Consider the following 15,778-nt stretch of genomic DNA (forward strand, 5'->3'; position numbering starts at 1 on the left):
GGCCCCGGCAAGGGCAGACGTCCCCGCACCCAGCAGACGTTGAGGACGGCCCAGGTGGAAAGAAGCCGGAGCGGCAGCGGAATGACAGCAGGGCCGGTCACGTGAGCGGAGGCACGTGACAGCCCGGAAGGCGGAAGCCGGAAGCCCGGAGGATCCAAAACAGTTCAGGGAGCCGCACTGCGCTTAGCGGGGGGCCTCGCTCAAGGTGGGCTGGCGGAGTCCGCGCGACCGGCGACACAGGCCCCCGAGGGACGCAGAGCTTGTGCCCAGGCTGGCCCCTCCAGAGGGAGGGGAGCAGGTGGGCACGTGGGGACCACCGCCCGGAAACCCCGAGCCCCGTTTGGGGGCGGTCGAGGCCCCCAGCCCAAGGCAGAGAATCAGGCCGAAACTTAATCTTAACCGCCGTTCTTTTGAAATATTTCCTTTAATGCTTTTAAATAGATGGACTTCCACGTGGATTTAACAGCTCCATGAAGCAGGCATTCTTATTCGGATTTTTTTTTTTTAATTTTTTTTTCAACGTTTTTAATTTATTTTTGGGACAGAGAGAGACAGAGCATGAACGGGGGAGGGGCAGAGAGAGAGGGAGACACAGAATCGGAAACAGGCTCCAGGCTCCGAGCCATCAGCCCAGAGCCTGACGCGGGGCTCGAACTCACGGACCGCGAGATCGTGACCTGGCTGAAGTCGGACGCTTAACCGACGGCGCCACCCAGGCGCCCCTCTTATTCGGATTTTAAATATGAAACTGATGCTGAGACGTGGGTCACAAAAGTTACTTTGCCCTCGGGTTGCAGATTGAGCAAATAATATTTCACGTAGTATTTGCAATTATACTAAAAACTTTGTGTTTACTTAAAATGCAAATTTGCCAATCCTGACTTGAGCAAGATTGCCCCAGTCCGGGCCTCAACTACCCTGTTTGTCTTAAGATAATGAGTAATACTACTCAGTACTGCAAAGAGTGAGTTATATGTAATTAGCACTCAGAGGGATGTATAACCAAGACATTTTACTAAAAATGTTAAATTTCGGCCAAGTTTTAAAGCACTGTGAATAAACACATAGTAACAGGATATAATGTATTATTTTTCTATTGCTGCTTTAACAAATTATCACAAATTTGCTGGCTTACACCAACACAAATTTAGTCTTTTACAGTTCTCCAGGTCAGAAGCCTGACGTGGGTTTCAATCCATTTCCCGGTGTTCTCCAGTTTCTAGAATCTGCCTGCATTTCTTGGCCCATGTCCTCCTCCCTCCACCTTCAAAGTCAGCAAGGTCACAGCGCCTTCTGAGACTCAGTCAACACAGCTGATAGGGGTTCTCTGGTTTTACGGGTTCATGGGATTAGATTGGGCCCACCTGGCTAATGCAAGCAACTCTCCCCATCTCGAGGTCCTTAACTTGAATCACATATGTCACCATGTTTCCCTTTTGCCATGTAAGCTAATGTATTGACAGGTTCCAGAGATTAGAAAGTAGAATCTTTAGGGGGCCATTGTTCTGCCTATCACAAACATAGAGTAAAGGATAAACACTAGTATAATTGGTGGAATAAATGTTCAGAGGGGCCCTACGTCGTATCTATGTTGTATTTCTAAAGTAAAATATTTTTTTTAAGTTTTATTTTATTTTGAGAGAGAGAGCAGGGGAGGGGCAGAGAGAAGGCGAGAGAGAATCCCAAGCAGGCTCCATGCTGTCAGCACAGAGCCAGACACAGGGCTCAAACCCACACACCATGAAATCATGGCCTGAGCCGAGATCAAGAGTCAGACACTCAACCGACCGAGCCACCCAGGCGCCCCTAAAGTTTTTTTTTAAAACTCTATGTAATACTGCAAAGTGTTTGTTAAACTTTTTCAATCTGAATAACGTACATGGATACTCCTTGTGTTTGTTCTTCTTACTTGAAGTTTTCTTTCAATAAATTTGATGCTATAGATTGAGTCCGTTTATATGCGAACTTCTAGCCGAAATTAATCAAAGACTTGCTTACTAAGAAAATTGTGGAATTGGAATCAAAGAAAGATTGCAGATACTAACCACAATAATAGCTTAGTAAAAAATTTCGTTGGTAACAAAGCTCTAAGTCCCAAAACTATTTCTTTATAGTATTTTTTTTTTTTTACTTTTTACATTTTTTAATTTAAATTTTAGTTACCATGCAGTGCAATATTGGTCTCAGGAGTACAAGTCAGTGATTCATCACTTACATACAACATTAATTATAATATTTTAAATTTGATACATGTTTCAGAGCTTCTGAGAGTGGAGAAAGGTAACCCCCTCAGGGGTCTTTGAAATTCTGTGGGACTTTTGGGCTTACTGCAATGATTAGGAATGGAGTTCTTCTGGCATTTGATGCCCAGGGACTACGGATGATGAATGTTGGGGAGGGATACCAGCACGGTACCACACACAAGGCATTTTCTAGCCAAAAATGTCAGTGGTGCTCCTATGGAGAAAGCAGAAGAATGCCTATCTGTATCTGATTGATCTGTCATTCCACATATGAAGGCACATTCTAGGCTGTGGCGGGAATACATGGCCTTCCCATTACAGAAGGACATCATTGTGGCGCATTTGAACACAAAGAGGCCCTGCCAGAAAGAATAGCATAAGTATTGGGGCGCCTGGGTGGCGCAGTCGGTTAAGCGTCCGACTTCAGCCAGGTCACGATCTCACGGTCTGTGAGTTCGAGCCCCGCGTCAGGCTCTGGGCTGATGGCTCAGAGCCTGGAGCCTGTTTCCGATTCTGTGTCTCCCTCTCTCTCTGTCCCTCCCCCGTTCATGCTCTGTCTCTCTCTGTCCCAAAAAATAAAAAAATAAAAAAAAAATAAAAAAAAAAGAATAGCATAAGTATCTACTCCAGTGTTACGGGAGCACATGCCATAAACAAGCCATCAAACTTCCAGGAACGTCTGCTGCGAAACTATCAGTATGAGCGTGCAAAGATAAATGTGCAAGGATTTTTCGTGCAATATTTTTTTAAATAGCAAAAAAAAAGAAAACTCTATTTGTCAGCTAACGTTGCCAAAATGAAATACAACAGACCAAGTGGCTTAAACGGCAGGGCTTTATTTCTCACAGTTCTGGAGGCTGGAAGTCCAAGAACACGTGCTGGCCATTCAGTTAGTGGTGAGGTGTCTCCTGGCTGGGAGGTACCCACCTTCTCACTGTGTCCACACACGGTGCAGGGAGAGAGAGAATGTGCACACTTACAATTTACAAGGTATTGGTTATTTTGTATTAAATGCCAGAACTGGTGGATTTTACTTACTTGGGTGCCAGGGTATTTTTTTATTTCTATCATTATTCTTGAGTTTTGTTCCAGAACATACTTACATTACCCACAGTTTAATCCTTTTGGGCCTTGCTTTTAAGCACACCTGAAACTAATATAACCCTGTATGTTCCCTATAGTGGAATTTAAGATGAGATAGATAGAAAAAAATTTTTTTAATGTCTATTCATTTTTGAGAGACAGAACATGAGCAGAGGAGGGACAGAGAGAGAGGGAGACACAGAATCGGAAGCAGGCTCCAGGCTCTGAGCTGTCAGCACAGAGCCCGACGTGGGGCTCGAACCCACAAGCCGTGAGATCGTGACCTGAGCTGAAGTCAGATGTTTAACCAACTGAGCCACCCAGGCACCCCTTAACTTCTCTTGCATATCTCGAGGAGCTAATATCCGGACTATAACCTCCCTAAAATTTCATAAGGATGACTTCTCACTACCATCAATTGAATGTATTTATTCACTGGCCAGATTTCAAAGTAAACCAAGTGGAGAAATCAAGAAATTTTTCACTTTATTCATGCAGAATTATTTTTTTTTTTTCCTGAGGCACTCAGATAAACAGGGCTTTCACCGACCCACATCAACACACATCTCATTATCCTATTAGGTCTGATAGTGAAAAGGGGTCCAGGGCTTCATTTTCAAGATAGTTTTTAAATATCATACTTTTTTTTTTTTTTTTAATTTTTTTTCAACGTTTTTTATTTATTTTTGGGACAGAGAGAGACAGAGCATGAACGGGGGAGGGGCAGAGAGAGAGGGAGACACAGAATCGGAAACAGGCTCCAGGCTCCGAGCCATCAGCCCAGAGCCTGACGCGGGGCTCGAACTCACGGACCGCGAGATCGTGACCTGGCTGAAGTCGGACGCTTAACCGACTGCGCCACCCAGGCGCCCCTTAAATATCATACTTTAAGATATCATAAAAATGAATGCTTAATGTCATTCCACAGAAAGGAATTGAATGTCATTGGTAGATCTAGAAATTATTCAAACTGCAGCATATTCTGTACATATATTTTTGGTCGGACTAGAGAAAATCATAAACCAGAACAGGTGACAATTCCATGGGTAATTTTCATACGTCAATGAATTAACTAAAAATTAAACTCGATCAAAATCAAGGAATTCAATGTAGGTTATTTTCATTATAATAAAATACCTTTGATTAACACATATGAACAAAGGATACATTAAGCTGACGTTTTTACAAATAGTTGAAAACACTAATTTTATTAATTTATTTAACTTATTTATTATTCTATTATTTTGTTATGTAATAACAATATTACCTATATAAAATATATATTTTGTTATGTAATTATGTATTAATGTATTAATTAATTAACATTAATTTCATTAATTATTAATTGTAAAGCTTAGAGGAGAGAGTAAGAAATTTTATTCTATCATCAGTTTCTTGTACGTTGAGTCTGAAAATATCTAAGTTTCATATCAATGTGTCAAGAGTACAGATAGAGGAAGAAAATCAAAAGATTAAAAGATTGAATTTGTATTTATTCCTGGGGGAAATACACTGAAAACGCAGATGTAAGAAGTTAAACCACTGCCATAAAATTGACTTATGTTACTATTGCTCTGGGCCAAATTGTGTCTTTCCCCCCAAAATTCGGATGACGAAGTGCCAATCCCCAGTACCTCAGAATGTGACTGTATTTGGAGGTAGGGTCTTTAAAGAGGTGATTAAGTTAAAATGAGGTCCTTAGGGTGGGCCCTAATCCAATATAACTGGCGTCCTTATAAAAAGAAGAGATTAGGACATAAACATTGATGAAGAGTATGTACTGCCTCCCTATTTCCCGTGTAACAAAATCTAGACTTCCTGGTCTAGCATTCAATGCTCCCTGCAATGTGGACCCAACACCATTACTTCCCTTGGGAAGTCCAACTGTTATATCACAAGCTTAAGAGACCTGATAGGTTTCGTGTCCTCTCCTTCACTCCACCTCTCTCCTTATACCAGGAGTGCCCTCTTGGCTCTCCTCTGCTAGTCACCCCAACTATCAATCAAGCCCCAGTCCAGAACCTACCTATAACACTATCTATATCATTCAGTCACTGTTTAATCTAAACTTAAACATTTCTCTATATTCTTCTATTACACTGCTATCAAAGTTTGCCTGCAATATAATGTTCTTTTTAATAACTATTATTCTCAGGAAACTTTTGGAAGTTGACCAAGAGGTCACAAACTGACTTTTTAATAGCTTTTTCTCCAAATATACCTTTTTTAAAACAAAAGATTAGTCGTGGTTAGGTGTCCAACTCTTGACTTCAGCTCAGGTCTTGATCTCACGGGGTTCGTGGGATTGAGCCCCCCATTGGCTCCGTGCTGTCAACGTGGGGCATGCTTGGGATTCTCTCTCTCTTTCTCTGCTCCTCCCCCACTTGTGCGCACAGGTTCTCTCTCTCTCTCTCTCTCAAAATGAATAAGGAAGAAAAAAAAAGATTAGTCGGCCTAAATTTCCACTGATTTCTGTCTACAGTGTCAACGCTTCCCTCCCCAGTAATTTTCTCCTTTTTAGTCATTTCCTATATTTTTAGACCTTGTACTTTCAGTGGAAACTGGGGACATAATATTGTCTTCAAGGTAGCAAAATGGTCCTTGAGGTTGAGAAAAAACATGGACATTCCAATGTTCTGAGACCCATACTGACTCAACCCTGTCTACCAAAATTTTCTCAGTATTTAACTTCTTTTGTTAGGGAGAAACTAAATTCACTTTAAATTGTAGCTTCATTTTTGGTCTCTCTTGGATGGGGCAAAAATGAAGGAAAGAGTTGAGAAACACGGCTTCGGACTGAGAAAAGGACTTCTGACGGTATTCGTTTCCTCGGGCCACTGTACCAAATTGTCACAAATTTGGAGGCTAATAAACCCCAGAAGTTCCAGAAGTGTATTCTTTCTCCGTTCTGCAGGCTAGAAGTCTCAAATCAAGGTGTCAGCAGGACTATGCTCCCTCCCGAGGCTCTGGGGGGACAATCCAGTCCCTGCCTCTTCCAGCTTCTGGTGGCTGCAGTGTTCCGATCTCGACCTCCCTGGTCACACTGCTGCTTCCACCTCTGTGCCTTGTGGGGACCCTGTCATCGGATTTAGGGCCCACCTGAAGATGATCTCAAGAGCCTTCGCCTAATTACTTATCTGCCAGAGACCCTTTTCTGAATAAGGAAACATCCACAGATTCCCCGGGTTTGAGGTGGGCCTGTCTTCCAAGGACCGCCATTGAGTCGCTACCCTTAGAAATACAGATCCTAATTAGAAGGAGGCAAAGGGTAGGAAACAGAGCATGGCCAAGCGTTGCCTGGACTGCTGCCTGACTCCCCGATTTGTTTCGAGGGCACGTGTCAGCCAGTTGATCCTCCACAGTTTGTAACCTTAATAGCCATTGTTAAAGGAGGCCATTAGGCCCAGATGGCTATCGTGCGTCGGTAGCCTACGTGAGCAAACCGAAACCTAAGCCAGAGTCAATTCCCCTAAATGCACTTGTATCCTTCCAGGCAACAAAATTTGAGAGCAAGGAATCAACACAGCCAACTAGGTTTTCTTAAATGAGGCCACGGCTTAAGCCGTGGCCAAGCAAATAATTCCCTTGCTTCACCTCTGCCTCCGCTCTATGAAAGCCTTTCCCCCAACCCCTGTTCCTGGGGCACCCCTAACCACGTTTGATTTGGCACTCCCTGGATTCGAATCCACATCTACTCAGATAAACTCCTCAAAATGTTAGTATGCCTCCGTTTGTCTTTTTAGAGTTCCGGTATCAGAAACAGGATCCAAAGGAGACCTTTGGTGGCCCTCGGGGAGCAATCAGGCACGGATACCTGCAGAGTCTACCGTGACCACTTCTTTCCTTGAGGGTGCAGAAAGTTCCTCCCAGATCTGAGCTCTGCCGCTTTTGCACTGTGAGCTCTCCAGCTTTATTTGAGCATTCTTTTTTCCAGACTCGGTCCACAGTAAAACAAAATGGGTTCCTCCCAGCCCAAAGAGTCTGGGGCTCCTCCATCTAGAACTCTGGCTGAGAACGTGTAGGAAAATTACGATCCCAGAACATACGTTTGTCTGAAGGGGTGGGTGAACCTTACCAAAGATAATCTTGAATTACAGTGGCCACAGTCGAGAACTTTTAACCTAGATAACCTCATCCATTTGCAAGGTGCCCTAGAGAAAAAGGACACTTCCCCAAAATAATGGGATACATCTTTTGATTGGTATGCAGAAGCTTCTAAGAGACTAAATGAATTAAAAATTGCCTCTTCAAAAAGTTATTTACAGAAAGCAACTGGAAGTATCATAAATCCTCTCCACAAACACTAGTAAGAAGTTTTAGTCACCAGAGCAAGTAATCTTGATTTACTCCAACTGCCAGAAACACAATTTGGATCCAACAGTTCTTTTGGAAACTAGCGAGTTTTGTGTTATTAGACTTGTCTCATAGCTAAAATTTAAAAAGTGTCTGCTAGGGGCGCCTGGGTGGCGCAGTCGGTTAAGCGTCCGACTTCAGCCAGGTCACGATCTCGCGGTCCGTGAGTTCGAGCCCCGCGTCAGGCTCCGGGCTGATGGCTCGGAGCCTGGAGCCTGTTTCCGATTCTGTGTCTCCCTCTCTCTCTGCCCCTCCCCTGTTCATGCTCTGTCTCTCTCTGTCCCAAAAATAAATTAAAAACGTTGAAAAAAAAAATAAAAATAAAAAAAAAATAAAATAAAAAGTGTCTGCTATATGTTTATTTATGTCTCCCTCTCTGTGTGTGTGTGCATGTGTGTGTGTGTTATATGTGTGATTTTTCTACTCCAGATGGTATTGGCAAAATTAATTTGTAAAGACACTCTATTTAACTGGCTTAAAGAAAAATAAATTAAGTATTTACATAAAAATTAAGTATCATCTCGGAAATATAGACACTAACCCAAATGTTTCTCAAGTTCACACGATCTGGGATCATCTTTGGTATATAAAAGCTAGTCTAAGTTTGGTTGGTTTAATGAAAACATTCATGTCTTCAGAGTTATCAACATTAAATATAAGGCAAACATAGAACTTTAGTTCTACCTAGGTTTACTAGTTGGGTATAGAGATTACTCAAAAATAAAACGTAAAAGAAATCTTTTTAAAAAATGAACAAATGGGGCACCTGGGTGGCTCAGCTGGTTGAGCTTCCAACTTCAGCTCAGGTCATGATCTCATGGTCCATGGGTTTGAGCCCCACGTCCGGCTCTGTGCTGACAGCTTGGAGCCTGGAGCCTGCTACAGATTCTGTGTCTCCCTCTCTCTCTGACCCTCCCCCATTCATGCTCTGTGTCTCTCTTGGTCTCAAAAAGAAATAAACATTAAAAAAAATTTTTTTTAAATGAACAAATGCATTGGATAGCTGTAAGTAAAAGTTGATACGTGGACTTTTCAACAATAATTATGTTTATGTTAGGTCTGCTTAAAAGTAGTATCCCTCAGGGGCGCCTGGATAGCTCAGTCAATTGAGCGTCGGACTTTGGCTCAGGTCATGATCTCATGGTTCATGAGTTCGAGCCCCGAGTCGAACTCTGTGCAGCTCAGCGCCTGGAGCCTGCTCCAGATTCTGTGTCTCCCTCTCTCTCTGCCCCTCCCCAGCTTGCACTCTGTCTTTCCCTCTCTCAAAAATAAATAAACATTTGAAAAAATTTTTAAAAAAGAATAAACACTAAAAAAAAAATTTTTTTTAAGTAGTAACTCTCAAAAGCCTTAAACACATGCTTGTAGCCATCAACAGTACATCAGATGGTCTCACTGAGCTGGGAGGACAGAAATGAGATGAACAAGGAAATGAATAGCAAAAATTTCCATAAAACTGACATGATAACCTAGTAGTTTCACAGCGAAAACCTCAACCCTGACAGTGACCGGGGAAGGGGTCCTTAATAGAAAGCTTTTTTATCAATCCATCACGTATGAGAAGATGGCCAAAAGGGGGAATTGTGAAAGTAATTAATTAACCAAGGAGGCCATTAGACTAAGCTGCCTCTAATGCCTTGGTAGCCCGTGTAACCCAGGGTGAATTCCTATAAACGCACTCGTACCATAGACAATGACGCTCAACAATCACAAATAGCCAACAAGGTTTCCCAAATTAGTCACCTGCCTAAGCTGTAGCCAATCACATGATTTCCTTGCTCTGCTGCCACATCTGTTCTATAAAAGCCTTTTTCCCAAGCTCTTGTCAAGCACTTTCAAAATTTTTTAAAACTTTTAAAATTTTTTTAATTTTTTTAAATATATTTACTCATTCTTAGAGCACCTGGGTGGCTCAGTTGGTTGAATGTCTGACTCTTGATTTCAGCTCAGGACATAATCTCAGTCGTGAGATCAAGCCCCGTGCTGGGCTCTACACCGACAGCACAGTGCCTGCTTGGGATTCTCTCACTCTCCCTCTCTTCTACTCATGTGTGCCTATGCCCTCTCTGTCTCTCTCTCTCTGAGATATATAGGTGAGAGAGAAAGAGAGAGAGAGAGAGAGAGAGAGAGAGAGAGAGAGAGAATGTATTCACTCATTCTAAACGAACAACCCACAATCTTTTCCAGTTATTGCATCTGGCTGAAAGTCAAGGGTCATTTAGTGATTTGCATGCCTTTCCATCTGGACCATGTGTGGATCCTTAAGGCTATCGATCCACGGTTAAGTGAGTCCTCTACCACTCTTTTAACACACAGTAATGGAGGAAAAACAAGGTCACTGTTTGGATCCATGACATACAGCAAAGACTGCAGATCCTCCTACCAGTAGAGCAAATGCCGGGATCCACATCCTGAGCTATGACCACTCGGGCAGTCTTGGAAGGTTCCCTGTCTGGGTCTTCCAGGACTGTCTGGAATTGAAGATGGACCCCAGTAAGGATTTCCTTCCCCGGACCCGCCTATCATCAGTCTCATTTGCATGAGGGAAGAGTGTTGGCTGGGCTCCTCCGGGCTTAGGGTTTATCTGTTCATCTCCATTAACATTTACTCAATCGGCTGTCAATCCACCAGCTTTCTGCCTCTCTCAGGAGCTAACGACCAAGTTGGAGTCGAATAGATTAATGGTCCACTAATCTCCCTCCTCTCGCCACTCTCTCAGCTGTTTATGCTTCCCAGACACAGGTCTCTCGGTTACATTGACCCTTTAGGAGATGCCCTTTTTCTTGAAGTAATGGAAAATTTGCCAACAAGTACTTTACTCAACTTGGGCAGATTGTAAAATTCTTTCTTCATGCAAATTCCTCTCGCTACAATCTCTAGCAAACTGGGTTTACACAGAATGCCAGGGGAGGCCAATCGGTGCTACTGTGCCCCTATACACACACCCCTTCCTTGAATATGAAACAATAATGTTTACGAGGATCTCTCAAGAACTGAGCGTGAGGCGTTTTATTCGCACACCTAGATAATATTATTAACAAACATGATTTAAGATGAAATAATTTTCATACAAATGGCTATTAACTAGAAAGAAGTTTCCAGAAACGAGGATTTTTACAAGCATGGGGAAAATGCTAAGGAGAACGTCATGAACGTTAGAAAGAAATGCTTCCTCCAAGGTTTGACACCAAAAATCGAGTGTGCAAAAATGAAAGAGCAAGAGAAAAATGCTGGTGGACCAAAAGGACAGCATGAAAGAAAAAGAGAAACGTGAATGATTTGGTTTGCAGAGTGGCTCGGGACTATGTGTTCTGGCCCTAGGATGTGAAGACGGGGAGGCTGGTCCCAACTGCAGGACTACATGGATGGAGCCCCTGGACATACCACCGAAAATCTCAGGTAGGTTTCCCCAGGCACAAAATGCACAAAGACAACACGGGCAGGAGGACAAAATAACCTTCCAGCTCCAAAAATGGCACAGGTCAATTTGAGATAACTAATACCACCTATCCTATTTTCATTCTGAGTCCAGAATCAGGTCCTGGGACCCCACCCCCACCCCCACCGAGACCAGTGATATGGTTCAACCATATCTTCACTCAACTGACCCCAGGGAACAGAACCATCCAGACACTTACGTACCGCACCCGCGCTGAAACATCTGGTCGCTTGAAGCAGTTGCCTCTCTTTTCATAAAAAGTTCAACAGCATCGTTGAGATCGAATTCACACACCATATAATCCACCCATTTAACATATACAAACTTAATGGTTTTTAGGGTATTCACGGGGTTCTGAAACCATCACTGAAATCAGTTTTATGACATTCTTGTCACGCTAAAAAGAAACCTCTGATTCATTGGTAATCTCGTCACACTAAAAAGAAACCTCTGATTCATTGGCAGTCACTCCCCATTTCTCCCCCAAACCCTCCTGCCCCAGGCAGCCACTAATCTACGTTCTACTCCGTAGTAGAGTAGAGTATGTGCCTACTCCGGACATTTTCTTATAAATGGAATCACACGCGATGTGGTCTTTTGTGACTGGCTTTTCTATGCATGTTTTTGACGTTTATCCACGTTACAACCTGTGTCAGAACTTTATTCCTTTCTGTTGCTGAGTCATATTCCATTGTACAGATTTACTTCACTTGGTTCATCAGTTGATGGGCATGTGGGTTGATTCCAGTTATTGGACATTTCCATGCAGGCCTTTATGTGAACACACGTTTCACTTCTCTGGCTTCGGTAGACACGTAGGAGGAAATTGCTGGGTCTTAGGGTAATTATGTCGAACGTTTTGAGGAAGTGCCAAACTGTTTAGCAAAGTGGTTGCAACATTTTATGTTTCCGCTGGCAAATGCATGAGAGTCCCATTTTCTCCACATATTCGCTAACATTTGTCCTTGTCTGTCTTTTTGATTAAAGCCAACCTATTACATGTAAAATCATTGTGATTTCGACTTGCTTTTCCCTAGTGGCTAATGATGTTGAGCATCTTTTCATGGGCTTATTGGCCATTTGTATACCTTCTCTGGAGAGACGTCTATTTAGACGCATCACCCATTTTTAGTTAACTTCTGGGGTTTTTTAAATTTTTTTAATTTTTATTTTGGAGAGAGAGAGAGTGTGTGAGCAGGAGAGGAGCCGAGAGAGAGGAAGACAGAGAATCCGAAGCAGGCTCTGCACGACAGCAGCGAGCCTTGTGCTGGGCTCAAACTCACAAACCACAAGATCATGACCTGAGCCGAATTTGGACATTCAACCAACTGAGCCACCCAGGTGCCCCTTTGATTTTCAGTTGGAAGACCTCTTTATATTTTCTGGATAAAATTCTTTTATTATGTATATGTGATTTTCTATATTGTCTCCTAGTGGGTTATCTTTTTACTTTCTTGATGATGTTCTTAGAAAATCAAAGTTTTCCTTTTTGATGAAGTCCAGTTTACCTGTCTTTTTCTTTTGTGCCTTGAGTTTTGATATTGTACTTACGCAAGCTTTGCCTAATCCAAGGCCACGAAGATTTACCCCTACATTTTCCTCTAAGAAAATGAGTTTTATAGCTTCAGCTCTTACATGTAGGTCTAGGATTCATTTTGAGTTAATGTTTTATGTGGTGTGAGGTAGAACTTCAACTTAAACTTCTGCCTGGAGCTGTCCAGGGGTTCCACGCCATTTGTTGGAAAGACAATTCTTTCCTCCATTGAATTATTTTGGCACTTTGTCAAAGCCCAACTGACCGTAGACGTATGGATTTACCTATAGACTCAATTCTATTCTGTTGATCTGTTGTGGCTTTATAGTAGGTTTTAAAATTGAGAAATGTGTGGGGTGCCTGGGTGGCTCAGTCGGTGGAGCATCCGACTTGGGCTCAGGTCATGATCTCGTGATCTGTGAGTTCGAGCCCCGCGTAGGGCTCCATGCTGACAGCTCAGAGCCTGGAGCCTGCTTTGGATTCTGTGTCTTCCTCTCTCTCTGCCCCTCCCCCGTTCATGCTGTCTCTCTCTGTCTCAAAAATAAATAAACGTTTAAAAAAAATTGAGAAATGTGAATCCTCCAACTCTGCTCTTCTTTTTATGAGATTGTTTTGGATATTCTAAGTCCCTTACAACTGCATGTGAAGTTTAGAATCAATTCATCAATTTCTGCAAAAAGAAAAAAAAAAAAGGAAGCCAAGATGTTTATAGGGATTGTGTTTGTTTCATATACCAATTCTGGGGCCCTGGGGTCATTTTACACACTTTACTTTACACACTTTACAAATGTGCAGTATGATGTTAGAAGCCAACTCTTGGCTTAATCATTAGATGACTAGTTACCTCATAAGAAAAATCACTTTCATCCTACATGACACCAATCAAGAAGTGTAATAATCCTTGGGCTTCAGTTTGGGTATGAGTTGAGCATACATTTCTAGCCACAAACTGACTCCTGCTAAAATGACCTTTTAAGAAACCTACACAGATTAAGGCAGACCACCTGTCTCTCGACTGCATAGCCCAAGATTATCAGGCCCTAGTCTGTGTCTCACACAACTAATGCAGAATATGGCGAAGCAATCTATTTTATCATTATATCCTAAGCGATAGATCGCTTAAATCATTTCTTTCAATTTTAGGATTAAATTTGAATTAGTAGTATATTTCTGCCAGTAGGGGGCAGTCATAACATACCTAGACATTCAAAATAGGAGGCTCTACCTGGAATAGAACACTAAAGAACCGTGGATAAACTGCTGATCCACCAAACAGATTAGCCTTTTGCTTCAAATAGTGTAACTTTCCAGAGAGGTTCCCTGGCTGACTGACGGATGGCCCAGCATTGGCCAAACGAAGAGAAATAGAGTGGACCCTGGGCTAGTGTTGTTAAAATCAGGCTGCAGGACTCGTTTGGAGCTTTACTGTAAAAACATGCCCAGTCCTTCCCAAGACAACCAAGAGTGCCTCCAGAAACATTTCTCCAGGCCATCTATGTGGAAGCAATTTCTGCCCCTGCCTAGGGCTGAGGGATATAATGCAAATATTCACCAGACCATGGAAAATGAAGGAAGCCCCGAGGCTGTGCGTGACGTCAAGGTAAGATGATCTCCACCATCCATGATGCTTTCTTGACAAGGAAAAGGTTTATCTGGAAAGATTATAAAACCATAAGCAAGCTTTGGCTCAGTGAGCTATTCCTCTATCTTATTGACAATTTATCAAAATGTTTTCAAGCCAACCCCAAGAGAAAAACTAGAACCTTGATAATTAATTAACTTCTCTGCCCAGTTTTCTCCAATCTATGCAGCTTCCCTTTACTAAGACAAATGCTTACCTATTTATTATTTGTTTGTTTCAGGAGGTAATGTTTTCAAAGGCAGGAAACTCAGCCATAGTTTCTTTTGACTATTGATGCTTTGTGGCTATTGTGGCTTAGATGTTTTTCTCCGAAATAAAAATTATATCGCGTGTAGTAATGAAAGAAAAATTATCAACCACTTTCTACAGAAATTGCTTGAGAAAAAACTGATAAAATAATGCAGGAACGTAAGAACATTAAGAAGCTAAGGGATGTTTTTCCTAAATTCACAGTTTCTTAAGGTGAATTTTCGAAGCGTGGATGTCTATCAATAGATAACATCATTTCCCCAAACAGTGACAATTTCCCTGCTCAGTGTTGTGTGTATCCTTGCAGTTTAAGCCTGTAAATCCTCTTAACTATTAATAGAATCATCTCGTAAAAGATTATTCAGAGTGGAGGGGGATGAGTATGTGTTACTGTCCTCCCATAATCAGAGCTCAGAATTAAATGCTGCAATCGTACTACTGCAAACCTATCCAAATACTTTAACACCAAAAAATTTATCTATCCTTTTACGATGGCTCATATCCTGATCATAATCTTGATTTCTTGTCGGTCATGTTATTTTAAACAACTGGCACAAGACGAAGGAAAGTGCTGTGTGTTTTTGTTTGCTTGTTTGTTTTTATAAATGTTTATTTTTGAGAGAGAGAGAAAACACAAGCGGGGGAGCACCAAAGAGAGAGAGGGAGACACAGAATCCGAAGCAGGCTCCAGGCTCTGAGCTGTCAGCACAGAGCCCGACGCGGGGCTTGAACTCACGAACCACGAGATCATGACCTGAGCCGAAGTCGGACGCTCAACCGACTGAGCCACCCAGGTGCCCCAAGTGTGGTGTTTTTTTCCTAAGTCATTAAAAAGATTTTTCTGTAGAAATGTACTGACCTTCATTTTTGAGCTTTCAGACAGATGTTGCGAAACTTCAAGCCCCTGTTATCACCTGAGCACTAGGTCTTTACGAAACTAAAATGAAATGGATATACCGGCCAGAAGCCCTTCACTGATGGGCATCTAAGCCTAAATGCAAAAGAGATTTCTGAAAGGTAGACCTTGGAGGCTACTCTGGGGAACAGCAACGTACGTTTTGTGTGTGCACGTGATATACACATAGGTGTGCACACACATGTAATTGCAAAGTTCTCATTGTGTGGAGGGGTACGCTTTAAGCAGAATCCTAGACAGATGAGTTGGAAAAGCATTTGCACGTCAACAGCCTCTTCCCACAGCATCCTGGAATCAAACGTACCACCAACACCAGGCA

At 42.4% G+C, this 15,778-nt stretch overlaps 1 protein-coding gene across 2 annotated transcripts in view; it reads left to right on the forward strand.

Moving 5' to 3' along the window:
- Positions 1–13,878: 13,878 nt before the first annotated feature.
- RGS20 (regulator of G protein signaling 20) overlaps positions 13,879–15,778 on the forward strand; it is an 85,899-nt gene continuing 83,999 nt past the window's right edge. The window contains exon 1 of one of the 2 annotated variants that reach the window (XM_058699569.1): positions 13,879–14,252. In XM_058699569.1, coding sequence (XP_058555552.1) covers positions 14,088–14,252 — 165 coding nt within the window. In that variant the 5' untranslated portion in view covers positions 13,879–14,087. The remainder of the gene's footprint in view (positions 14,253–15,778) is intronic. The other variant, XM_058699570.1, reaches the window with a different exon arrangement.

Source organism: Neofelis nebulosa, chromosome 14 (assembly GCF_028018385.1).
Source record: "Neofelis nebulosa isolate mNeoNeb1 chromosome 14, mNeoNeb1.pri, whole genome shotgun sequence".
NCBI classification, from domain to species: Eukaryota; Metazoa; Chordata; class Mammalia; order Carnivora; family Felidae; genus Neofelis; species Neofelis nebulosa.